This window comes from Rhinolophus hipposideros (assembly GCF_964194185.1).
Source record: "Rhinolophus hipposideros genome assembly, chromosome: 9".
NCBI lineage: Eukaryota > Metazoa > Chordata > Mammalia > Chiroptera > Rhinolophidae > Rhinolophus > Rhinolophus hipposideros.
Genome location: NC_138055.1, coordinates 8,644,524 through 8,671,022, shown reverse-complemented (window position 1 = coordinate 8,671,022; position 26,499 = coordinate 8,644,524). Strand labels below are relative to the sequence as shown.

General features: G+C 54.5%; 1 protein-coding gene across 5 annotated transcripts; it reads right to left on the bottom strand.

Annotated features, from left to right (window-relative positions):
• Nucleotides 1-829: 829 nt before the first annotated feature.
• On the bottom strand, nt 830-25,500 carry CSNK1E (casein kinase 1 epsilon). 5 transcript variants are annotated; one of them, XM_081059848.1, is made up of 12 exons: nt 25,261-25,496; nt 21,717-21,804; nt 12,778-12,888; nt 12,493-12,641; nt 10,832-11,060; nt 10,034-10,204; nt 8,375-8,523; nt 5,082-5,142; nt 4,099-4,291; nt 3,861-4,000; nt 3,042-3,107; nt 831-2,084 (listed from the first exon to the last, which is right to left on the bottom strand). In XM_081059848.1, exons 2-11 carry the CDS (start codon nt 21,790-21,792, stop codon nt 3,091-3,093), a joined length of 1,296 nt encoding a protein of 431 aa, XP_080915974.1. In that variant the 5' UTR covers nt 21,793-21,804; nt 25,261-25,496; the 3' UTR covers nt 831-2,084; nt 3,042-3,090. The 5 variants fall into 5 exon arrangements, with proteins under 5 accessions (XP_080915973.1, XP_080915971.1, XP_080915972.1 ...); XM_081059847.1 differs by lacking the exon at nt 5,082-5,142 and having other exon boundaries at nt 830-2,084; nt 21,717-21,800; nt 25,261-25,500; XM_081059845.1 differs by lacking the exon at nt 5,082-5,142 and having other exon boundaries at nt 830-2,084.
• Nucleotides 25,501-26,499: the final 999 nt, after the last annotated feature.

Below are 26,499 nucleotides of genomic sequence, written 5' to 3'. Positions count from 1 at the left end.
GTAGGGTACAGCAAATAAGCACATTTGTGTTATGAGAAACTAAGATTTTTCACTACAAAGGATAGATTTTTTAAAAAAGATTAGTTTAAAAAAAAACTCCTTACGTTTTTTCTTCAGGGCCCATAGTTGATAACTTCACACTTAGTGTTTGATGTCAGATGTCTAGCCAGATGTCCTGAAGGGGGCCAGAAGGGCTTAGGGTAATGAGAAATAGGGAAGTAAACTGTGCTGGATAAGTGCAGACTTTTAGACAGATGGTTTTATAAGCTGGTGAGACAAAGGCAGTCCAAGCTGAGGGCTGCCCTTTATTTATTAAGGCTTGGCTGAAGGAACCATCCAGGATTACCTGTGGCACAGTCACCTTTGGAACCAGACTCCAGTGCCCTCGCTTGCAGGATTCCTTTGACAATGGCAGGGCTCCTTGGACAATGGCAGGGCTCCTTGGACAATGGCGGGGTTCAAATCCTGGTTCTGCCACCAGAGCTGTGACCTTGGGCAAATAAATTATTTCACCTCTGTACTGTTTCCCCACATGAAGCCAGAGAGATGAATAGACCTCAGGATTCTTATGTCTTGAGAAGACATAAGAAGAATCTTGTGAAGAGTGTTTTCAACCTTCCTACTCAGTGTGGTCCTGGAATGTGGGCATTCCCTGGAGCTTGTTAGAATGCCGACTCTCAGGCCCCAGCCCTGCCCTCCTGGGTCAGAATCTGTCTCCAGGTAGCGCCTTTATAGTTTCTGAAGCACTGGTTTAATCCCCAGCCATACCTGCTCTCAGGTCTGCTGGGGAGAAACCCCCAGAACAAAGACGTGGATGGAAGGCTGTCCATGTCACTTTATCCTTTTCTACTTTATTACTTCAAATTAACAACCACAATAAAGCTCAAAAAAGTCCAATATTTACACAGGAAAAAAGTACAAAATTCCCCCCAAAGTTCTTCAGTATTTTTTTTCAGTTTTTTAAATTACAAAGTAATAAAAAGCTTTGCTCTTTAATTAAAAAAAAAGAAAAAGAAGAAAGGGGAAACAGAGGTAAATAAATTAGGAAATACACACACGGAAAAAAACAAAAATAAAGTAAAAACAGGGTGTTAACTAGGAAGGATGGATAAACCCAGCGCCCAGCCCTGACTCAGGCTCACCCTGACCCAGCCTCCTCCCACCTACAGGAAGGGCAGCCCTGGGAGAGTGTCAGGACCAGGGAATTCATTTACAACCCAGGAGCCAGATGCTTTCCGGAAGTAGTCTCCAAGGATTCTGCCCTAAGACCAGGAGAGGGGGACAGGGCTGCCACAGGCTGATGACAGTCGCAGGGGTCGGTGGTGGCAAGGACCCTCTGTGCCCTTCTTGAGGGACATGGAGGTCGGTCAACGTCCAACCCCATGTCCTTGTTAGGGGGATGAAAACAGAAATTCGGCCTGAAGGTGGGGAGGGCCCTTGCTGTCCTGGGAGATACAGGTCACATTGGTACACACATGCACACAAGGAATCTCAGCTTCCACCACCTCACCACCCACTCCTTAAAGTCTCTGTGAAAAGGCAAACAGGGACCCACACACTCCTTTTTCCAGAAGGGCCACTGGAAAAAGCCCACACAGAAAGTCAGCGATGGTCATCTCGGGGTGGGGGCTGTGCGTGTTTCCTGTCGTTTTGAGGCTCAAGAACATCTGGTGGGACCTGCTGCCGACCAACCGAACCATCAAACCGTTCCCCCGAGCTCCTCAGGCCACCTCCTGATGGCACAGGACCCTCACGGCTGACATGTTCCCCTCCTAGCCGGTGTTAGCGTCAGCTGGGGCAGGGCCTGCTGTCTGGCACATGTAGCTCTATGTGTGGGAGGCTTGGGCAGCCAGAAGGTTATGGGCAGCGGGAAATGCAAACGAACAAGAATCCTCGGTGCTGAGGGCATCTCATCTTCTTGCAGTTGGCAAAAAAAAAAAATTTTTAATCAAAAAAAAAATCAAAGAAACAAAATCCATCGTCGGTTTTGTGCTGGGTTTTTTTTCTCTTTTTTTGTTCTTTTGAGTGGTTTTTTCCCCCATCTTTTTGTTGTTGTTTTTTTAAAAGAAAATACAGTGAAGACACTGAAAATAGGAGAAAGAAGACAGATTAAGGGCACTGTCTGTGGCCACCCATCTGCCAGACCGCCTCGAGCTCCTGTTCTCCTTGTCCCCAAGTCTTTGAGCTGGTCCCCCTCTGGGGCACAGAGTAGATGCTCCATTTTCACAGGAAGAACGCAATCAATCTCTTTCCTCTGTCTTTGTGGTGAGCAGCCACCCCATTCACACATCAGCCATGGACAGGCTGGTTCCTGGCCCCGAGTCTGACGAAGGTCAGCCCAGCTTTATGTTCCCGCTCTATCTGTGCAATGAATTTCCACAGCTGTGAGGCCAAGCCCGACCTGTCGTGCCCAATCCCCCAGGGAGCTCAGACCTCCCCTCACAACCCCCCAAAGAACCCCCTGCCACCTCCCGTTTCACAAGCCAGCCCTAGAGTGGAGGGCTGATATATGCCACCCCAAGGCCTTGCGCAGCCATGGAAATCACATGAGGCTCACGCTGGCCAGAGGGCCTCTTGGGCTTGTGGAAGCCAGGCGCCTTCTTTGACAGCAGGTAGACTCCCAAGTACAGGGCCCTGTTTTAAGTGCTTTGATGAGGTAAGAGTTTAACAGCCCAGACGGCTGAGGCAGGGCTTAAAGCCCTGGGGAAGTCAGGGTGTGGGCCCCTTGGGCTCAGTCTCTGCTAGGAACCAACCTTCCAGAATATGTTAAGGCAAAGGGGGTGTGGAAGACTGGCCCAAGGACAGAGAAAGGCATTTCCAGAAGAAATTAACTGGTGTGGGCCAGGACTGCTTGGAGGATGCCTTGGCCCTGAATCGGGCAGGCTCCGAGGTTTTAAACTCCCCTAAAGGCCCTTGGTTCTGGGGTCCCTGGTACCATCTGTCAGTGTCCTCACCCCTCCACCACACACACAGGTCTCCTCCTGGAGCCATGGGTGTTTCTATACCTCGCTGGGCTGCGTTTGCAGCAGACGTGAACTCACCTAAGCAAATACTGGTCCAATAGTGGTTCCTCCTCACTTCCCAAGATGGTCAAATGGCACGCTTGTCTTTGGGAGGAAAGGCAGAGAAAGGGGGAGGAGGATAAGCTGCTGGCAGGGCACTGTGGCAAGCCTCTCCCCACCAGCTCCACCCCACCCCCACCAGGTCCTGAAGCCAAGGGAAGGGGCGTGTGATCTCAATGACCCTAGGATGTAGGTAAGAATACTGCCCAGAGAGGCAAAGCAGCTGCTCCGGGCCACACAGGAGTCTGGCTGCTGTTAGCACAGCCCTTGGCCCGTCCTCCTGAGGCTTCTCCACTGCAGGCAGGAGGACCAGAGTGGGTCTCCTGCCCACCTCTGCCGGGATGCCTTCCTTGGTCAACCACAGATTCCCCCTTCCCAACTTTCCTAGTCCAAACACAACCCCTAAGTGGGGTCACCAGACAGGATCTGCCCACCCCTCTATCCTGTGCAGACTGGGACCTGTGGGGGCTTCCTAGTGGCAGGCACTCCGAGCCTCTCCACTGTGAGCACCCTGCTGCCCACCCAGGCTGAGGCCCTGGCAGCAAGAGCTGGGTCCCAGCTTTACCACCTGCTGGGGCAAGCTACCTCTGATTTTGCTCAACGGGGCTAATCAGACCTCAGAGGATTTAATGAGGCCGAGACCCTGCTCAACAATAGGTATTGGAGGTTCCAAAAGGTTTCAAGGTTATTGGAGAGAATCAGCAGAGGAGAAAAAGCTGAATCACGAGGCCTGACTCCACACCTGGGGGTTTCTGGCTCAGTTTGAGGCACAGAAGGGCTGGAATGAGGGCAGCTCACCTGTGAGGCTGAAATCCGGGAGACCTCTTGCCGCCCGGTGAGGTCGGAGGACGAAACGTTGGCAGGAGCGCCCCTGTGTAGCCTCATGCTTACCTTCCTCTCTCTGTCGACTCGTGAGATCGCTCTGGGAGAAGTATTGCCTAGAGGGTGAGGCATGAGGAAGCCACCCTGAGTGTCCAGGACCCTGGCTGCCCTGGGCCCCCCTGGGCCGGGCCCACTGCCCAAGGTCCCCGCTCACCAGCTTGCTGGATGCGGGAGGCTGGAGTAGACGCCACAGGCTCGGCAGCATTGCGGAGTCGGTTGGCGGTGGCCCCTGTGGGCGGGCCGGGGGGCAGGGCCCGGGTCGCAGACCCTCGGAGCTGCCCCATCCTCTCCTCGCGCTCGTGCTCTCGCCGCTCCCGGTCCACCTCCTCGGGGTTTCGGGCTGCGCCCTGTGGGGATGGCAAGATAAGACCTGGTGAGCCCTGTGAGGTCAGGTGCTGGGGGGTCCAGCACCCCCACAGGGCAGAACAGGGGGAGGGAGGCCAGGTGGGCATCTCAGGGAAGAGGCATCGCAGAAACCCGTTAGTCCAACCTCCTCCCCACAAAGCAGGAAGCCCGAGAGGTCTAGAAATGACCCACGATCATACAGCACAGAAAAACAGCCAAAAAAATGCCCAGAGGAAGGAGAAAGCTGGATGTGAGTGGCAGAGGGAGGTCACTCTGTCCTGGTCTCGTGGCGCCCGTCGAGACTAGGAGGGCTACTGCCCTCAGGATGGCCAAGGGGACTCCTTGGCCCTCCCTACCTGGGCCCCCTCCATATACAGAAAGGCCCCGGTGCCTCAAGGTTTCCCAGCACAGCAGGGCAGGTGTTCAGAGGCCAAGGCCAGGCCTGCACTTCAACTAGGCCTCCCAACCTGCGGATCTTTTCAAAGGGCTGTTCACCCCCTGCCTCTGGACCTGACAATGGCTCTGGAAGGTGCTGTGGGGGCCACCACCAGGAGGCCCAGGGGACCCACACAGATGCTGCCTGCCTTAGGATGGGAACTCACGGGAGCTGGAAAAGGAACGGGCTAGAAGTTCCATGGAGGAAAAAGCGGCCCAGCAGGCAGGCTGGGGCAGAAGGGGTACATGAACCCCCAAGGACCCTGCCATCCAGCCACTGCCACCCCCAGTGCAGGAGGAAAGGGGAAAGGCCCAGAGAGAGGAGCACGGTATGGGAGCGGCGCCTGGCCGCGTTACCTAGTTGGTCCTGGGGTCGTCCACAGGGAAGGGCAGGGGGCTGGCATGAGGGGGGCCGCATCTGTGGAGAGAGCTGTGGGCTGAGTTGGCGCCTGCTCATGGGCCACGGGGTGCGGTCCCCTGCAACCCTGTGTCTCTCCCAGGGAACTGGCTAAGAAGGCCCTACTGTCCCTTGGGGATAGGGGTAGGGAGGCTTGCCTTTAAGCACTTCTGTGAGGTAGTGGCTGGGGGTCAGAATGATCCCTGAATCCTAGCGAGGAACCCAGGCCCAGAGAGTTCTCATGATCTGCCTGTGGTCACACAGCCCAGAGCAGAGCTGGGCCTCTGCCACTCAGCGCTGCTCTGCCCTCTGCGCCTCCAGATGACTTGGCAGAACATTCTAGAAACAAACATCCCCAGTCCTCCCACCCACAAGCCTGTCCAGGCAGGCAGGCCTGGAACCACCAGGGCTCTACATTCTGATCTCCATCCCCCCCTGCGCTCCCACCTACTCAGTTACAGGCTGACAGAGAGAGCAACTCAGCCAGAACCACGCAAAACCTGAGTGAGAAGAGCTGCAGAACGCACTCATAAAACCTCCTGTGGGCAGGCAGGAACTCATTCCCTGCGCGGGGAAACTGAGGCTCCATGACACTAAGTGATTCACTCACAGGTGCACTGCCCCTGCCCTGTGTGACCCGGCAGGCTCAAGCCAAAGCCAGCCCTGAAGCACAAGGTGACCTACTCTCCATGTTTCCATCCCACCCAAGTGACATCTCAAGAAACGCATACCAAGGAGGTCTCTCGGCTTTTAGTTGCCCATAAGATTTGCCTGTGATCAAAGGCACACAGGCGTCCACCTGTGCTGTGGGGACCCGTCCTTGGCTGCGCTGAGTTTCTTCCTGGTCAGCTGGTTGGACCTCGGCACAGTGGCTCCGTGTGCTGAGAGCAGCGGCTGAGGCTCCAAGCGTCTGGAGATCCCAGGGCCCTGATACTATGTGCTGTCCAGTGACCGCTCCAAGGAGGAAAGCTCTCAGTTAAGAGCGGGATCCTTGCTGCAGAACGGTTTGCAGCCCATGATGCCCAGCATGGTGTCCAGTCTGCTAGCAGACTGGTGAAGGCTTCCAGCAGGGTGGGTAGGGTGGGAGGATCCTGGCTTCACGGTGAAAGCTCTTCCACTTCCTCCAGCCCCATCATGTGTCTGCAGATGCTTCTGCCCGGGGATGGCTGAGCTCACCACAGTGGTGATGAAGTCAAAAACGCCCACGTATGCAGTCTGATGGCCTTCAAGTCGGAGACTGGAGCGTTCAAGATAGGATTGTTGGCACCTCTGCTTAGCTTCAGACTCCAAAGCCTGCTTCAAATGGGACCCCAGGAAGGGGTCAGGGTGCGAGCAGTGGGTCGGGAGGGTGCTCCTGGCCTGACTTGTGACAAGATCTTGTCGGCCCGATGGTTCCACAAGAGGCTCTGTGAGGAGCCCCTAGAGTAACACCATCCCACGGAACTTTCTGTGATGATGGACATATTCACGTCTGCCTTGCCAGATGTGGCAGCTACTAGCCAGCCACTTGTGGCTCCTAAGAATTTGAAATGTGGCAAATGCGATGGAGAAGCTACATTTTCAGTTCTGATGAATTTTAATTAATTAAAATTAGCCACATGTAGCCAGTGGCTGCCACGTTGAATGACACAGGCCTAGACAATGCAAAATCCATTTTTGGAGCTATACCAAGAGAAAGGCCAAGCACACCCCAGAACCAGACTCCGGAATGACTCTGTATACAATGAGCGAGTGCCCTGTGCCCAAACTCCCTGAGCGATGCCCTGTGGCAAGAATAACTGGCTCCTGGCCCTTGGCCGCGCTCCAGGTGGAAGGTCTAGTTATAGGTGTACCACTGCCCATCTCCCACCCTTACCCCTGGGGTCCTTTGGCCTGAAGAACCCCCATTCTCTGCCCGACCTCTGTCCCACTTAGGGAATCGTACCAGACCACTGTCTGACACCCAGAAAGAGGAGGGGCTCAAAACCACGTGCCGCCCCATGTCCAGGAGAACAAGGCCTCAGTCCTAAACCGACGGCCACAGTGGGCCAAAAGCACCCACGATGAAAGGAGAGGCACACCAGAATGAAGCGCAGTACAGGTGGGGGACGTTTAATGAGTTCAGGTTCAATACAGAGGCCGCCGACGGGGTCTGGATGAGGCTGTTCCTGGAGCCCACTCCCAGGCCCCCGCAGGGCAGCGAACTTCATCCCTCCTTCAGGCTCTGTTCATCCCTCCAGCAGCTGATTCATCCCCAAGAATCTCATGACAGGGCCTTCTCCGCCATGCCCTCTCCACTGACCCCCCACTACGCCAAGGGACCTCAGGCCTGGCCCCGATGGGCTCAGGCACACCTGGTGCTGTCAAAACAGGGGCCCTGGAGTCCAGACCACAGGACAGTAGTTTTGGGGGCACAGCTCTTCCACCTCCTCCAGCAGCCTATCTGGAGGGCCCTGGGTGCCCAGGGGCGCCGGGCACCTGGAAGGGATACAGAAAGCACAGCAGAGGCTCAACCTCTTGTGCTTGCCCGGCCAAGTGGTAAATCTTGGAAAGACCAGGCCTTGGAGGGTCCTTACCAGTAGGTGGGTGAGTACGTGGGCCCAGTACCGGGGTGGGGATGGGGGCAGGGCAGTGCAATAGCTTCGCTGTCACGGGGCTGAGCCTGGCTCGAGGAAGCCCCCTTTTCCAGAAGAGACGTGAAAGAAATCATACGATTTCAGATTCCTGAGCTCCAGGCACAGCTGACGACCGCTTCTCCCCACCCCATCCCACCCCCCAAGACTCAAAAGAGGGAGACAGAACAGCCGCCTAGCAAGGCCCTGGGGCCCGTGACCAGAAAGAAGGAAACCACATTGAATGGGTCCATGCTGGCCAGAGGGACCACAGTGAAGGCAGCCACCTGGGACGTGCAGAACAACAAGAGCAGGAAGGTGTAGGCCATGATCAGGACAGCAGGGGGGCGTGCCAGTGCCATCCACGCCCGGCCGCGGGCGCCTAGGAGGGACCAGAGGCCCAACCAGGTCCTCCTGGATCTGGTGGGAGGTGGCGCCCTGCCTGGGCCCTGCTGACCATAGTGGCACATGCCCTCAGCATTGATGAGACAGGAGTGAGGGGCGCGTGGGGGCTCTGGGAACCCAGTGTGGTCACTTGCATGGTCCAGCTCATAGCTCCTGTTTTTCGGGAGTCCCGCCCACCACAAGGCCACTTTGGCTTTATGAGTCAGGGCCGTCCCCGTCCAGTCCCCCAAGCCCGCCTTGGCCTCCAGGTGACTCACGAATTTGAGCATGTTCCAGTCGAAGACGTAGTCGTAGGAGAAGCCCTGCCGATGGAAGAGGTTACGGAAGAGCTGACGCAGGTAGGAGTAGTCGGGCTTGTCGTCGAACCGCAGGGAGCGGCAGAAATTGAGGTATGTTGAGAACTCAGCTGGGGGTGGGTTACAGGGACAGAAGAGGCCACAGTGAGGCCCATGCTTCCAGGGCCCCCAGCAGCCAGCAGCTGTCGTACCCACCCACTGTCCCTACAAATACTTTCAATCTGAGAGGGGGCAAGATGAAGAGAGAACAGAACTATGGTCCTCCCTATGGTGATGAAACCCTAACCTGCCCGTGAGCAGAGCCTCCCCTTTCAGTAAGCTGGTGCTGCAGGAACCCCGTTCACTGCTCGTCCCCTGCGCTTGTCAAGCACTCTGGGGGTCATGGAGATGGCAGATCAGTAACTGCCATAAACTCAAAAGGACAGTCGAGAGAGCCGGTGGGAACTTTCAACATGATCTAAGCCACAGGACGAAGACTTGCACTTCCTCCTCTAGAAATTAGGGATGAGAGGGCCGCTGTGAAATAATAGGAAACATAGTGGTCTCTGCTCCTGGTTCCTGTCACAGAGCTCCTCAAACCCTTGTAATTTCCTAAGTGATAAGAACACCTCTTGTCCTACTATGTAGTCTTTGACCTTGCTGTCCTTGACACAGGGCTCCTAAAACCCTGTAAATTCTAAGCGGTAAGAACACTAGGAGCATTTTTTTGTTCTAATGAGGTGACCCTGGGTGGCTTCTGGATGGGGGCTGGTCACCAGAAAGACCAAGCCATGATTAGAAGCTTCTCTAGAAAAGGGAAAGGGCCTAGAAAGGGAGTTAATAATTGATCATGCCTACATGACAAAGCCTCCATAAAAAATGCCAATAGTTTTGGGTTTGCAGACCTTCCAGGTGGGTGAACATATCGCCACAGGGAGGGAGACACACCCAACTCCACGGGGACAGAAGCTCCTGCGCCTGGGACCCCCCCAGATCTGGCCCGGGGTAGCTCTTCATCTGGCTGTCCATCTGTACCCTTTAATCAGATCCTTTAGGAAACTGCTGAACATATCTCGGAGTTCTGTGAGCTGCTCTAGCAAATTCATCGAACTCAAGGAGGGGAACCGCACGGGAACCTCATGGGAACTGCAGACTTATAGCCAGTTGGTCAGAAGAACAGGTAGCAACCTGGACTGGCGATTGTCGTCTGAAGTGTGGTGGGAACAGCCTCGTGGGACCGAGCCTTTAACCTGTGGGATCTGAAACTATCTCCAGGTGACAGCGTCAGAACTGAGTTAAACAGTAGCACACCCGGCTGGTGTTGCAGAGAACTGCTCAGTGGGGGGAGACCCACACATTTGGGGACTATAGTGTCAGAAATGAAGTGTTCCATGAGGGTAAAGAAGACTCGGGAGAAGGAAAGCCTAGTTTCTCCTCAGCCCTCGAGAGCTGAGGCAGGAGTCCGAGTGGGGGAATACCGACTCTTTAGTAGCCAGGCCTCCCATTGTGCCTGGGCCTGTCACTAGTGTTCTCGTGTCAGGGGTCGTGGTTGCCCAGAACAGACTCTGTGCGGCCTCATCTTCCCCTTAAAAAGGGCCTCAGGGGTCCCCAGGCTAACCAGCTGCCAGCTGGGCTACTCACAGGGGTAGCCTTTGCAAAGGACCTCGATGGGCGTCGACATCTTCTTTTCGCTGATCCGTTCGTACTTCTGGCGCTTAGTGGCCGCTTTGAGGCCCTGCCAGGGCAGGGAGCCCAGGTTGAAGTACATGAGCACGTAGCCCAGACTCTCCAGGTCATCCCGACGGCTTTGCTCTGCACAGGGAGTCAAGGACAAGGTGAGGGACAGGGTCCACTTGGGCTCCTGGCCAATGAAGGCGAGGACCCCCTCCCCCAGGACACGCTTCTTCACTGAGAGGAAATAGCTCACCCTGTGTACCTAGCACGCCCTCACCCCCCAATCGCATGCTGGCTTGCTGCAACCCTTTTACAAACAGGCACTGTATTACTCCTTCTACAGAGAAGGGGTCTGAGGCTGCACTTTCTCGACCCAATCTGGGCCTAGTTTTCCCAGCTCAGGCATTCACTCATTCGACCCTGGTGCCTCCTTGCCTGGCCTACCTTGTGGAAAGAGCACAGGCTATGGCATCAGACAGAGCTGGGGTCAAGTCCGGCTTGGGCACTTGCTAAGCCGCATGACCTAAAGCAACCTTGAGCCTGCGTTTCCCACCCTATAGAAATGGGGAAACTTCCTCGCCCACTCTACAAGGCTGCTGGGGAGGTGAAGTAAGCAGGTGAAGGTGCTCGGCATGCCACAGCTCTTCTCTGCAGGGGAAGCCCTGACTTAGTGGCAAGTTGAGGAAATATCCAGGCTGTAGAAAGCCAGGGCCCTGGCCAGCAGCCCATGGGTGCACTTTGCCCCTGGGGGCCTCACTCACTCACCGATGCCCAAGTGGGTGTTGATGGAGGCGTAGCGGGCAGTGCCAGTCAAGTTCTTGTTTTCCCGGTAGGGGATGTGCTGGTGGGTGCGGGCATCCCGGTACTTCTTGGCCAGGCCGAAGTCAATGATGTACACCAGATTGCCCTTTTTCCCCAGCCCCATGAGGAAGTTGTCAGGCTTGACGTCTCGGTGTATGAAGTTCTTGGAATGGATGTACTCAATGCGGCTAATCTGAGGCGGTGGGATGAAGGATAGCAAGTCACTCAGCAAGCGTTCCATGGTGAGACCTTCACCAAGCACTCTGGGCCGGGCCCTGGACTGGGGCGGAGGGCTTGGGCCAGAGGTGGAAAACACATACAAGGTCCCTGCCCTGGGCGGGGGCAAAAGAGCTGTGAGCAACTGTGTAAGACGATTTCAAAGGGCTAGTCAGGGAACGCTTCCTGGAGGCGGTGACAGAGAGGAACTCTAGAGGAGGACTTCACCAAGTTTACTAGGAGTCAAGAAAAGAGAGCAAGGTAGTAGGAAAGCTCATGGTGAGATGTGGAAATGAAGCCTCGTTTGCCTCGCTCTACACCCTCACAGGACTTGGAGAGCCAGAGTCAGAGATGCACTTCCAATGTTGCTCTGGCAACCAGATGGGGGAAGGGAGAAGAGTGAGCACCGATGAAGCCTGAACATGGAAAGGGTGACAGAGATGGAGCACAAAAGACAGGATTTGTCCCCTGGGTTCCAGAGGACAACAAAGTCGAGCATACACACAGGCCCTTCTTTAAACAATTCGAAAAAGACAAACCAAAACAAAACAGCTTAATTAACATATATGCACACAATATGTCATGTGGTAGGTCAGTCCTTCTGGGGCTCAGGCTTCTGTAAATCAAAAGCTTCCTTTGGCCTGGCCGCGTATTTCCTAAACATTTTGTCAGTGCCACATCCTGAGAATCTGAGAACCCTTCTCGGCATACACACTGATTTAGCCTAAAATCGCAGGATGTTTGTAGACGTTCTGCAGGCCAGCCACAGACCCAGACCCCTGAGAAACAATCTCCACGTACCATTCCAAGTCCAAAAGCCTATGCTTTTGTATTTTTAAAAAGCCTTTCCTCCCTTGAGCTTATAAAGGGCATTAGAACCTAAGGACTGCCTGTCAGTGGGCACCTGCTCTGGCCTGGGCACTGTGTGGTGTCCCACCTGACCCCACAGCAATGCAGCAAAGGGGAGACTCTCCCCGAAGCGACGAAGGCTCAGAGAGGCTTAGCTCACCTAGAGTCACCACACTGGGAGAGGACCCAGGTCTGTGAGATCACAGGCTTTACAATCACCTGAGGGCAGAGTCCCGAGTCCTGCCCCAGGAGCCTAACCCAGCAGGTCTGGAGTTGGGCCTGGAAATCTGCATTTAATTCTCCCTTCCCTTCTCTCCCCCCACCCCTACCCTTCCACCCCCCGCCAATTTTACAGTCAATGATTAAGGTCACCTGGTCCAGGAACCAAACCTGTCCTATGCCCTTATCACTGCTTCCTATTCTGGCATCCTCCAGAGGCAGGAGGCAGGGTTGGTACCCTGTGCCCACTGGCACGACAGGGAAGCAGAGCTTGGAAGGGAAGCAGCAAGCCTGGCAGGGCCCACAGCCCCCCGGCCAGGGTGGGTCAGTGGAGGACTCACCATCTGGTCAGCCAGGAGCAGCACCGTCTTGAGGCTGAACTTGCGGGAGCAGAAGTTGAAGAGGTCCTCGAGGCTGGGCCCCAGCAGCTCCATGACCATCACGTTGTAGTCGCCCTCGGCCCCGCACCACTTGATGGATGGGATTCCCACTGCGGCCGGGAAGCGGGGCTGTCAGGGCCTGCCAGGGGCGGTCTCTCCCGGACTCCCCTCTCCCCCAGCGCATGCGCACAGAGCCAACTCCTCAGGCTCCCCACCCCACCCGCCAGGACCCCTCCCAGCCCTCACCTCCCCCCTGCATCATCTTGTAGAACTTGCTCTCGATGTGTAACTGGGGGTGCTTCGTTTTCACACATTCGAGTTTGATGGCTACTTCTTCACCAGAAGCGATGTTCGCACCTGCCAGGGGTGGGGCAAACAAGGGACAAGGTCACCCTCAGCGGGACGGGCAGCTCCACGCCAGTACCAACTTGTGTCTGCATCTGAGCAGCTCAGTGCCCCTTGGAGGAGGCTGCAAAGGTAGCAGAGGGCTCACACTGTATCCGAGGGAAGCGGAGGGGGCACCCAGCCCAGCTTGGGCAGAAGGGGAGAGTGAGAACTGCAGCATGTGCAAGGGGCAGGAGGTGAGGAACTAGGGACAGTTTGAGAACCACATGCCAGTGCAGCAAGAAGGCTGGATGTGAGGGTGGACAGGGCCACAAAAGGCTCACAGACCACGGAAAGGGAAACTTATCCTGGAGAGTAGGGGCTGCTGAGCTGGGCAGAGGTGCAGTCAGTGGGGTGTTGGGCCGCGGAGGAGAGAATGGGGCAGGGCAACAATCTGTTTTCAGAAAGTCACGAGAAAAGACTCAAATCCAAACTGCATGTTGCCTCAGTTTCCCCCGCTATACTAAGGGGTGGGCTGAGTTGGAGGGCTAGGGGCTAGGCTGAGAGGCCGCCTCTTTCTCAGGCCAGGGGTCATTGTAGCTGCAACAACTAAAACAGTGTGGTCTCAGCACACACACACACAAAGTGGGAAGTCTAGAGGAGGACACGACCACAGGAAGAACTTAAGATAAAGCTGACCCCTGGAATCAGGGGGAAAGATGGGGCTGTGCAATAAATGTCCTGGGAACAAATGGCCAGCTAGCTGAGAAGAGTCACCACAGCTCAAACCACGCAGCAGGAGAAATCCCAAGTGCAGCACCAGTTTGTACAAAAAATAAAAGGTGCTGTAAATTGGCACGAGCACTTTGGAAATCAGATTGACATGTATCGAGTAAAGCGGAATACACGCGAACCCTTGAACAAGCAAGTCAACTGCCAAGAACACGCTTCTCAGAAACGTGTGAGCACCAGGAGGACATGACCAGAATGGACACAGCAACGACGGCCCAAACGTCCAACAGCAGGAGAAAGGCTAAATGGCGATGCGGTCATACAGAGCAATGCCACCAGGCCGCGTCAAGGAGCGGAGGACGGCTGCAGGGGTGGCTCCCAGCACCTTAACACGGAGCCCAAGAGTGTAAGGAGCAGCACCATGCACAGGAGCCATGAGGTGGAGACAACCCGAATGTCCATTAATGGCTGTGTGGGTAAACAGTGTCTGTGCAGGGAATGTTATACTGCCATAAAAAAGAATGAAATACTGACACATACTGCCACATCCATGAACCTTAAAAACATCGTGTTGGGGCAGCTGCATGGCTTAGGGTATGAGCTCTCAACAAGGCTGCCCGTTCAATTCCCACGTGGGATGGTAGGCTGCGCCCCTTGCAACTAAGATTGAAAACGGCGACTGGACTTGGAGCTGAGCTGCGCCCTCCACAACTAGATTGAAGGACAACTTGGAGCTGATGGGCCCTGGAGAAACACACTGTTCCCCAATATTCCCCAATAAAAAAATTAAAACAAAAACAAAAAAACAGGGCCGGCCCGGTGACTCAGGCAGTTAGAGCTCTGTGCTCCTAACTCCGAAGGCTGCCAGTTCGATTCCCACATGGCCCAGTGGGCTCTCCACCACAAGGTTGCCAGTTCAATTCCTTGAGTCCCGCAAGGGATGGTGGGCAACTAAGATTGAACACAGCACCTTGAGCTGAGCTGCCTCTGAGCTCCTGGATGGCTCAGTTGTTTGGAATGCGACTTCTTAACCACAAGGTTGCTGGTTCAACTCCCTCAAGGGATGGTGGGCTGTGCCCCCTGCAACTAGAAAAAACAGCAACTGGACCTGGAGCTGAGCTGCGCCCTCCACAACTAAGACTGAAAGGACAACAACTTGACTTGGAAAAAAGGCCTGGAAGTACACACTGTTCCCCAATAAAGTCCTGTTCCCCTTCCCCAATAAAATCTTAAAAACAACAACAACAACAAAAAACAACAACATCATGTTAAGTGAAGAAGCCAGACACAAAATGACAAAATATTGTATAGTTCCATTATATGAAATATACAAATAGAGAAAGAAAGTAAACTGGTGGTTCCCAGGGGCGCAGGAAAGAGGGAAATAGGGAGTACATCTTTTTAATAGGCACAAGGTTTTCTTTTGGGTGATAAAAATGTTTTGGAACTAGATAGGGGTAGTAATTACCAAACATTGAGAATGTACTAAATGCCACTGAATTGTGTACTTTAAAAGTGGTTCATTTTATGTTATGTAAATTTTACCTCAATTTTCAAAAAAAAAAAAAAAAACAGGAAGGAAGAGACAGGAATGCAAGTTCATTTCTATCTGTCTCAATTTCAAAACATGCAACACTAAAATACATACAGTTTAGGGACATAAATGTGTGATAAAGTTCTTGAACAAAAGGGAATCATTTAAAATGTCACACAGTGGTTACCTCTGTGAAGGGAAAGCAGAGGACAGGACCAGCTGGGGAGCCAGGGGCCCTCAAGGGGACAGCCATACCCTCCTCCCAGTGGGTAGTGGAAAGGGTGCCTGACCCATGCACAGATTGTACATGTATTCCTTTGTATCTATTCAACATTTAATAAACCAACTAAAATGATTTTTTAAAAATAAAACAATGAAATATTCAAAGAAGGGAGAATTGCCTTTTAACTTTGGAGTGGACAAGGCTTTTTATCCCTGAGTTAAAATCAGAAGCCATTAAAAAAAATAATGGGGAGAACTGACTCTGGGTGGTGAACACACAATGGGATTTATAGACGATGTAATACAGAATTGTACACCTGAAATCTATGTAAATTTACTAACAAATGTCACCCCAATAAATTTAATTTAAAAAAAAAATAAAAAAAATAATGGCTTCCTCACCTCCCAAAAAAGGAATCCCTACTCCCTGGTAAAAACACTAGAAACAAAATCCTACCAAACATATATTTGTAATTCTTCTTAGACGTAAAGAGCTAATGTCGTTATCACTACTATATAACGAGCTCCTACAAATCGGGAGGAAAAGACCAAAACCTCAACGGCAAACAGGGTAAAAGATTCAGACACTCCACAGAGAAAGAAATCATTAATACAAAAATGGCTCACTCATATGAAAGATGCTCAAGCCCCTTGAAAGAAAAATGCAAATTAAAATTATCCTGAAAATGATCCATTTTTCACCTACAATTGGCAAAAGCCCCACCATAAGACAACATGCGTGCCTGTCTGTTGTGGGGTGGTGGGTACTCTTCCCCAGGTGATCCAAGTGGACACTGGTAAATCCCCGCTGGGGGACAATTTGTCACCACCCAGCCCTGACTCCAGAGTTTACCTGACACCCTTGCACAGTGCAAAACAGGACCTGGACCAGGCTGTCCGTGATAGGTTGTTTGCAAGAGCAAAAGCTTGGAAACAACCCAAACGTTCTGGGGACTGGTTAAATAAAGAATGGCCCATCCACAAAACAGAATACAATGGAGAAAGAATGAGGAAGCTCTCTCTGGTGCAGAAGTGGAAAGATCTCAAAGATACAGGAAGTGAAAAAGCAAAGTGGAGAACACTTTGTATTCTAGGCTGTCCTTTCAGTAAAAATAAGAACACAAAGTGGGGAAATAATATGTATCTGTGTTTGGTTGTATCTACATAAAGAAACACTGAAAAGAAACATTAGAACCAATGAGGACCCATCCTGGGGGGGGGGGGTGGAGTTGAATCTCACTGGATACTATGTTAATGGGCTGTCATTTTCTACACCTTAGTTGAGATATAATTCACATACTATACAATTACTCCTTTAAAGTGTACAATCCAGTGGTTTTTAGTATAGTCACAAGGTTGTACAACCATCACCACAATTTTAGAACATTTTCATCATCCCCAAATACCCGCATCTCCCTCAGACCCCCCAGCTCTAGGCAACCACTAATTTACTTCCTGTCTCTAGAGACGTCTCTCTTCTGGACATTTCATAGAAATAGAATCATACAACACGTGATCTTCTGTGACTGGTTTCTTTCACCGAATGCGTTTTTGTGCTTTGGTTTTGTGTGTTTTCATTTTTGAGCCACATAAAATAAAATTTAAACTTAAAAAAATAGATTGCTAAATCCAGTGAGCAATGGGAGATAAAGTGTGTTGCAAACTGTAAAGTGCTTTTGACACATCAACACTCATCACTGGGGAGAGCCAACCACACACGTCCCGGGAGACAGTGGGATGTGGCAGGAAGTAGGATGTCACTGCAGTCCTCTGGACATGCCCCCCCTCCCTACTGGAGGGTAAGAGTGTGGGCTCTAGAGCCCAAATCCTGATTCTGCCACCTCCTAACCAGGGGACCGTGGTGCGTCACGTTAGCCCTCTGAGCCCTAGGCACCCCATTTGTAAACCAGGGGATGATACCACCTAACTCGTTAGGTTGTTTTGAGGTGTCAGCAGGCTTAGCAGTGTGCCTAATGCACAGGACGTGCTCAAGGAACATTAGATGAGCCTGAGACGTCCTTACAGAGTGCAGGCCACTGGCAGGAAAGGAAGAGGGGATAAGCACGTAGCAGGGAAAGGAGAGCCTCCTTGGAGGGAAGGCTGCAAGGGTTGCTGGTGCCTCAGCAGGACTGTGCCAGACAGCAGTCACAGCACCAGCAAAGCCCCGATGGGAGGGGGTGCAGTGAACCCTGAGTGGTAGCTGAAGACGACACTGGAAGAGGGAGCAGGAGAGATGGGAAGGATCTCTGGCCTTTCGCCTGAGACTCCAGGGCGGGGCCAGGAACAGATGTCTGATTACAGGGTTCCTCAGCCTCCCTGCTACTGACAGTCTTTGTGGGGGGGCTGTCCTGAGCACTGTAGGGTGTTCAGCAGTATCCCTGACCAATACCCACTAACTGCCAGTAGGACCCCCTTCCCTGAGTTGAAACAACCAAAAACGTCTCCAGATCTTATCCAATGTTCCCTGTGGGACAAAATGCCCTCCTGCCCTCATTGAGACCCACTAGTGCAAGGATTGGAGAGGACGAGAGGTTGACCCAAGGTTCCTGCCACTATCAGGAGCTGATGGTGGCCCCCCACCCCCGCTCAGGCTGGGGCAGGGCCTTCAGCACTTCCAATTCAGCAAATGTGTACAGGGCGGAGAGGTGCTGGGGAAAGCGCCCTTCCTCAAGATGAGGAGGTGGGGCCTAGAAGGAGCCCTTTATACCCCTGAACTCTTACACCATCCTGCAAGTTCTACTATTTATATCTCTATTCTACACATGTGGAAACCAAGACACCAAAGGTCAGTGACTAAATGCCACATAACTTCCCTGGGACAAGGACCAAAACAGTGAAGCAAAGTTTTCTGACCCCCACCAAATGCCGCAAACCTGCCACAGCTGCCTCCCTGAATGGGGTCCCATCACCATCAGACCCCTTCGATGTCTCTGAATTGTACTGGGAAGCTGACACTCTTTTCTCTGATCTCCCTTAATTCTCACAACTGCTGAGCTGAGGCTCAGAGAGGTTAAGGAACTGGCCTGAGATCACACAGCCCTGGTTGGGGCAAAGCCAGGATTCAAAAGCCGGCCCCAATGCCCCTGCTTTTTTAAATATTCCAATTCCTTAGCGTCTCTTTCATTCAAGCAACAGATACATATGGAGCCCCGGACCAGCTGAGGCAGCCTTCCCTAGAGGAGCTCAGCTCACCTTCTGTGGGAGGCATCACGGCTAACCGTGACTAAGTGAGAAGCGCCAGGGCAGGGGCGGCAGAGGCGGCCCATCAGTTAGATACAGACAGGATGGGCCAGTTTGAAAAACAAACGCGCACAGAGAAGGGCTTGGACCGGGCCAGCCCCAAAGGGTCTGGGACCTGAGTAGTTCTAGGTGGGGAGGAAGATGACCAGCTTCACACTGGGGCTCGCTGGGACACCCACAGAGACACATGCACACCATCAGGGACCTGGCTGGAGTGTAGGTAGGGGATGAAGTACCCCCACATCCACCTGGTGGGGAGCACCATTCCCTCCCCACTTAGAACCAAGGACCAGAGACTAGCAGGTCTAGAGAGTTCCCAAGGACACATGGCCAGTGGTTGGCAGAGTGGGCAGAGGATTGGCCAGCTCTGGAGCCCATGCAGCCAATCTGAGGCCCTAACAAAGCTGGGCTCACTCTCCTGGTGTCCCCGTATGATGCCGCTGGAAGGGGGCAGAGGGGCTCAAAGAGGAGCTGTGGGCCTTGCAGCCATGATGAGCCGTCAGTCAATCCTGGAAAGCAGGGCCTGAAGGCCACACCCAGCCCCACCTGCAGAGGCCATCTGGAGTCAGGCCCTGGCACTGGCACCGGCGACAAGAATGTGGCCAGAGCTTTGAACAAAGGGAGCCAGCGAGGACAGCCAGGGAGGCCCTGCAGTCACCACCCTCACCATGCCAGCAAGACAGGGGCCCAGGGGGGTAGGCAGGATGCTGTGTCAGGCCAGAGCCCCCAAAGCCCAAGCACCCGATGAAGGCTGGACAGCCAGGGGAGAACTGGCTCCCCCCCCCACAAGAGGACCTAGATCCTTTCACAGTAGCAAATTCCGACTAAGACAGAGGGTTGGGAGGACACAATGTGAAAGCACTACTGCTGGTCCGGAGCAAGTGTTCTGCACACCGTGATCGCATTACTTCTCATCACTGTGGAGGCCTCACGCCCCCATTTTACAGATGAGAAAGCCAAGGCTGGCAGAGGTCATCACTTGCCTCAAGAGCATAGAGCTAGTAAAAGAAACGCCAGCATCCAAATCCTCATAGAATTTACTCCAGAGCCTGGATAGTAGGAGTAAATCTGGCCCTAATTTTGCAAATGAACTAGATAGCTACTGGATAGACAGGAAGTCCTGCCCCAGGGAGATCCTGCCACATGGACCGGGGACACTGGCTTTCTGATGACCTTGGGTTGCCCCTTCCCCTCTCTGGGCCTCAATTTCCCTTCTGTAACAAGAAGGCCCGGGATTGGGTGTTGGAAGGAGCATCTGTGCCAAAGGACGCCTCTCCACGCCCTTTGTCCTCAAGCCAGTGGGGCTCCAGGCTTCGGTCCTGCGCCCAAGAGCTTCCATGATAAAAGGATCCTTTAAACTCACTCCAATTTCATAAACAGTAAGGACATGGGTACCCCATTTCACAGATGAGAGTGCCAAGGCTCAGAGACAGAAAGTGATAAATCCCAGGTCACACAGCAAATAAGCAGAATGGGGACCTGAACCTGGACCTGCCCGAAAATCCTCACCTCCTTCTACCCTGCCCTAAGTGAGGCCACTTCCTAGGCCTTTGCATGAGACAGACACATTTCCTCATTCATCCATTTGAGAGGCCTTCACTAAATACCCACTTCAGGCAAGCCGCATGCTGGGCAGTCGGGAGAGGGGAGACACAACCTCATGTCTCTTACCCTGGAGGAGCTTAGAGTCAGAGAAAAGTTGGAAAGCAGCTCCAACCTGCACTGTTCCTTCTACTCTGAGCTCCAGCCACGCTGACAGAGAGTGAGCTAGGGGAAGCTCAGCAATGACCTGCAATCCAGCTGGCTCTTTGCAGGGTACAATGCTTTTCCACGTACCATGTCACTTGTGCCTCATGACCACTCTTGGTCAGCCAGGCATCGTCATCACACAAACTTTCTAGATGGGGACACTGAAGCACACAGAGCCACTGCACAAAGCCAGGCCAGGAAGCTGGGTCTGTCTGATGTCTCCCTCCCATGTTCTGTCTCTACACTCTCTCACTCCTACCGACGGCCTTGGGTAGAAAGCTTGCCTTTTCCAGTGTTCGAGAGAAACCCTGGGGGGACAACTTGACCATGACGTTCCTGTTTCTTGATGTGTGACAGGACAGTGCCATCTCTAGAAGCAGCCATGAGGGGAGGCCATGTTCAAGCAGGGCCTTGCCCAGCACCACGTATGTGCTCAGAGGACGTGCGCAGCCCCTTCCCTGTCCCCTCCGATGGGGGAGGGGGCGGCTCACTGATGAGCAGAGCTCATACCCAAGAAGGCAGGGAAAGGGAAGCACCGCCCGCCCCCAAGTTCTGAATCAACGAGCTCGGCACACTGACCTGTCGGTCTCCTCTGGCCAGGACAGAACTTATTTATTGTCCAAGGAGTGAGGATAAACCCAGGGGTTGGCCACCATGCTCTACCAACTCCAATTCACGACTGCCAACACGGTACCTACCCCACAGACCAACAACTGCAAAGGAAGGGCAAGGACTCCTGACCTCGTCCCTTGGGTGACTGGGAAAGTGGCATTCTAAGGCACAAGCCTCTATACTCCTGGGGCAAGGACAGTGATTTGTTTAAATGAGAGCAAACTCAGACTTTCAACAGGAAGCACATCCGGAGAGAGAGAGATCCTAAAAGCTGAGACCCCCGCCTCCCCTGAGGTTACTGGGGGAGCCTGCGTCATTCAGAAGCCTGCCTAGGCTGAATTCCAGGAGGCTGGACCGCAGGAAGGGGGCCTAGCTGGAGCAAGCAGTAATCCAGGCCTCTCTGTCCACCAGCTCCATCTCCCAGGAGGCAAGAGACGGGGTGCTCACCCAGCCTGGGCTTTCCCACGCGCAGCTGGAGATCCAGGGCATCCGCAGCTGGAGTCACCTAAAAATACCCTTCTCTGCCAAGCCCACAGCAATCAGGAACCCCGCCCTGTCTGTGTGAGGAGCCCCTCAGCCTGCCTCACCTTAACCTGCTGTTTCCCTCCCCACCTGGGATGGCCTTGGGCACAAAAGGACCAAAACATGCCACCGCAGCCGCAGAGCCAAGTTCTGACTTCAGAGCCTGAAATCCTGGCATCTTTCCTCCTCCTTCTCCCCAAGGCTGTCCCAGGGGCTCCAGAAGCACTGAGCTGGGGCCAGGGACACTTACCCAGGTAGATATCTCCAAAGGATCCACTCCCGATCTTCCGGCCCAGGCGGTACTTGTTCCCCACACGGAGCTCCATGATTCACTCTGGCTGGGGAGGGAAGCAGAATCGTGGGTTAGAGAAGCAGGGAGCTGGGAAGGGGACCTAGCCCACTGGACCCCACCTCTTCCCCATCAAAGACAGGACAAAGCCACAAGGAACTGGAAGACCGACATTCTCCCTCCCACTGTCCAGGAAGGGATCTGGCCTTGCTCTGCCTGAGGGCAACCAGGTGTCAGGTGGCCCAGGAGCCTCCACATGTGGGCAATGGCTGAGCAGGCTTAGAAAAGGTGTCAGCAGAGCCAGGCAAGAAGTGGAATTGGAGACAAGGCCCGGGAGGAAACTTTGGGAGACCCTCATTTGGGGACCCTCCAAGAGAAGCCTTTCAGGGGCAGGCCAGTCACAATGGTCCAAGACCTTGAAAGGAAAACCAAGGACAAAGGGGGTGATAGGGAGGGGGGATGCAGGAGCCGTCATCCTGGGGCGCTACCATGGCAACCACCACCAAGTTCCAACCTCCAGGGATGGGAGGGCAAGTTGAACAGAAGGTCCCTAAGGAGCTCCTCAGCCCGTTTAGGACTCAGAAATCACAGTGTTGCCCCATGCTTCTAGTACCAAGAATTGGAGGCCAGGCCTCTACGGCTGCCCTGGTCTTCCCAGAGGCCAGACCATGCCAGTTTGCAGTATGTCCCGCAGGAGAGGTGTCTCCTTCCACCTTCCTCATCCCCGTCTCTACCTCACAGTTCCACGAACTCACACAGCACGCTCTGCACACATTTCTCTGGATGAATTGTTTGGGACCCTTAGAAGGGTCTCCTAAGAGGACAACTGAGCAACTGAGGAGACCAAAGCCAAGTTTTTAGCCTCCAGTTTCTTTATTTCCTGTGCCCCAACCTGGGTGCCCAAACCTGTGGGACATCAGGGTCCCTGGTAGAGACCCCTCTGCTCTGGCCTGGGGCAAAGGTCTGGTTAGTACTCTGGGATCCTGGCCAGTGGAGGAGGAAACTCGACAGATGGAAGGTGGTTTTTGCTGCGGAGGGATCGGGAACGACGGACTATGAAATAGGGAGAGGGATGGGGGGACACCTAAGGTCTCGAGAGTGTCTACAAAAGGGCCAACATAGAAGACTATCAAGAAGGGCATGGGCCAGCCCGGTGGCTCAGGTGGTTGGAGCGTTGTGCTCCTAACGCCGAGGTCACTGGTTCTGCGGCCAACCGACTGACTAGCAACTGACTGCACAAGGCTCAATACCAGCCTGGGCCAGGGCGCTGTGTCCTACACAACTAGACTGAGAAACAGCAGCTTGAAACGGGGGAGGGGGGGAGGATGGAAAAAGGGGAGAAAAAAAAGAAGGGCCTCTGTCACACCCCTGCCCAACACCCTTCAGCAGCAAGTTAGTGGCAGTCTCCTGGCCTAGGACCCACACAGGGTTCCTGCCATCCTACCTGGCAGCCTCGAACATTCAGAAACCGGACTTATCTCATGCCAGGGCCAGAAGGCAAAGAGGAAGATGGAAAAGCAACTGTGCTAGGCACAGAGACTCTGCCCCTTCCCATGCCAAGTGCTAGCCCCCAAAGCCAGACCCGGGGGAGACGGGAGAGACGCAGTCCACAGTCGGTCAGGCTGGAGCTCGCCACCTGGCAGAGGCACCAGGAACTCAGGCCCAGGAGGGATATCCAGCCCCAGCACTTGGTTTCCAGGGAGCTGCCACTAGCCCTTCCCCAATGGCCACAAGGAAGTAGCCTCCACCCCACAGTTGGCGAGACTCTGGGCTCTCAACCAAGGGCCTCTGCCCACATGCCTGGCTGGTCCCAGTTGAGGTGCCAGGGCTGCCAGCGGAACACTCCACATTTGCAGGAAATTCACACACCACACACCTTACATCCACACTGACCCGTGTACATTCCAAAAAAAGATAGAGAGCAGGCATACAGCGTGAGCCCCGCAAGGGGGAGGGGGGGCACGGGTGTGTACACACACAAACACCCCCCCAGTCTGTGCTCCGCCAACGTCAATTCAGAGACCACACATGGCAGCCGGGAAAGCCGCAGGTTCCGAAAGGAACATAAATATACCCGCATCCTATATTACATAAATACCCACGCCGGGTTATATAAATACCCTGTGCCCTCCGTCTGGGTATCTTACATAAATACCCTGCACATGACCCCCAGCCCCTCCCCACTCACCGGGCTGCTGGCAGGGAAGGGGAGAAGAGAGGGTTCAAACCATGGGCCCTGCAGGAAACCACAACTGCCCTCTGGGCCACCCAGACCCCAGGGAGAGCCTAGACTGTCCCAGCACTGGCCCCCAAAAGCCTCCAGGAGGAAAGGAGAAAGGATTGAGTCAGGAATGGGAGAGGCTCTGCAGTTCTTTACTGCTTCTCCCAAGGGGGGGGAAGGGGGAATAAACGAAGTATTAAAAAAAAATAAAAAAGACTCCGGAGTTTCAGCTGGTTAAAACAACTAGACAAACTACCAAGCAACACAGCATATGGACAGTTTTCTTACTCCCTGCCCCCCCCTCACAGGACCTTTGTCACTGGACCGTTAGAATAAAAACCGAAGGGACATCCTAGACACGAAGGCAAAGGAGCCCCAAACAGCCAACTGGGGGTGCAACTTAAGACATTCTGGATCCCTTTCCCTTCTCCCCAGGTCCTTCTCGCTTAGGAAGGCTGTGCCAAGAATAACATATGCAAGAAAACTAAGGGAAAGTTGGGGAGGGGGCTCACCCCACTTTGAGTTTGGGTGTGTAGAGGGGCTTGGGAATCTTTTCTCCAGAGATACCCAGGCGCAGAGTTTTACGTTCCACAGAGACTTGCAAAACACGGATTTCTCACACGCAGAAATGAGAGAATCCGATGATACGTAACCCCCACCCCTTTCTTTCTCTCCACAAAGGAAAACAGAATCGGTGGCTGGGTGACCACACACCCCCTCACCTCAGGGCCCCCAAGCGGCCCCATCCAACACTCGGGAGTAGTCTTGCTGACCCCCAGGTCTGGAGCACGGAGCCAGGAAAGAAGTGGGGGAGGCGCTGCTGATTGTCCGGTGAAACAGACAGACAGACAGAAGCCCAGGGTTTGGCCGAGAAGCTCTGATCAACAGTGGTGGGTGCCCCCAGCACCTCAGTCCCGGACCTCCTCCCCGATACCCCCAAATCACAGACCAGGATGGGCCCTGCAGCCGCCTGGGGCCTTGTAGGGTCCCGCTGGGGGAGGGGAGGCGGGCCGGACCTGGGGGGGGGGCTCCTCAAGGCAAGCCTGCAAAATAACAGTCACCCTCCTCCTCCTCCTCGGCCCCAGCCGCGCCTTTGTCCTCGCCGGGCCGAGCGGGCGGCTCCCGGACTGCCCCCCCCCCCGTTCCCTAGTGCGAAGACGCGGGTGTCCGCCCTCTGCTCCCCTCCCCTCCTTTCCCTCTCGCGCAAAAACAAAGAGGCGGAGGGAGCCCCGTTTCCCCCTGGGTTTGCGCCCCTCCGAGAGCCCTCGGTCCCCCAATATTTACCCCGCCGGGAAGGCGCCGGTGCCGGGCCGCTGGTCTGGGGGCTGCCACGGGCGGGGGCGGCCCGCCGGGGCGGATGCCAGAGGATTCGCGGAGCCGCCCGGCGCGCCAGCCTCTCCCCGCACAGCCGCCGCCGCCGCCGCCGCCGCGCTCCTCTCCGCTCGGCCCCGGCCGGGCTCTGGCTCTGGGCGCTCGCCGCTGCCGCCGCCGCCTCCCTCCTCCCTCCTCCCGGCCCTCCTGCCCGCCCGCCCCCGCCGCCGGCTCGCGCGCTCCCTCCGGGCGCGCGCCCGCCGGCTCCCATTGAGCCCCGGGCCCGCCCGCTGATGTCATTCCCCGCCCGCCGCCGCCGCCCCGGAGGATTTAAAGGGCCCGCGCCTTCCGCCCCCGGGGACGCTGAGGGCCCGCAGTCGGGAAACACGGTCCCCTAGCCGTGCGATGAGCACTTTGCGGGAACGTGGTCTTCCGGGTTGGGCCGGGGAGCACATACAGACACTGTCCCCCTGATCCAGTCCCGGGCGCAGGTGGAAAAAACAGGGTTGGGGGGGAGAAGGGCGCACAAAAAGCTGGGGTGTTCTAGCCCCAGAGCCTCCTCTCGCCCCCCACCGCCCCCAGCCGGGTTCACTGCAAAAGGAGAATGTTTAGAGAGTTAGGGCTCATTTGACTTCGGGCCCTGAGTGCTGCTGAGCCACAGGCCAGGTTGATTCAAGGGGGAAAGATTTGACAGGACAGCAGGAGATGGAAGGACTCTTAACAAAAGGGCCAGAGGAGTAGCCCAGGCTCAGCTACACTCCCTCCAACCCCGTGGGGAGAATCAAAGGCAAACACCTTTTTCTTCTCCCTCTGCCCTCTTCCAGCAGCTCAAACTGCAACAGGCATAGAGCCGACTCTCAAACCCTGTTCCTGTTCTCACTCGTTCTTGGTTTAATGAGAGACCCCACACACTACCTTGGCACCGACGCTTGAGTCAGGGTCCCGAGTGCTGAGCTGGGGCTTACATATCTGCAAATGGGGAAGGACCCCTCCCTCCCTGGGTCACTGGGAGAATTAATTAAGGCTTCCTACCGGCTTCCAGAGTGGCCATGACAGGGTCCAGGGACGAGTTATTAAAACGATGGTATTTACAGTGGGCCATGCAAAGCTCCAAATTCCGATACACATCCATTCACACCGTTGTGACTGGGCACACAAAATGCCAAGTGCACTGCATCCAATCCCGGAAGCATGGTTCCCCAGAAGAGTCAC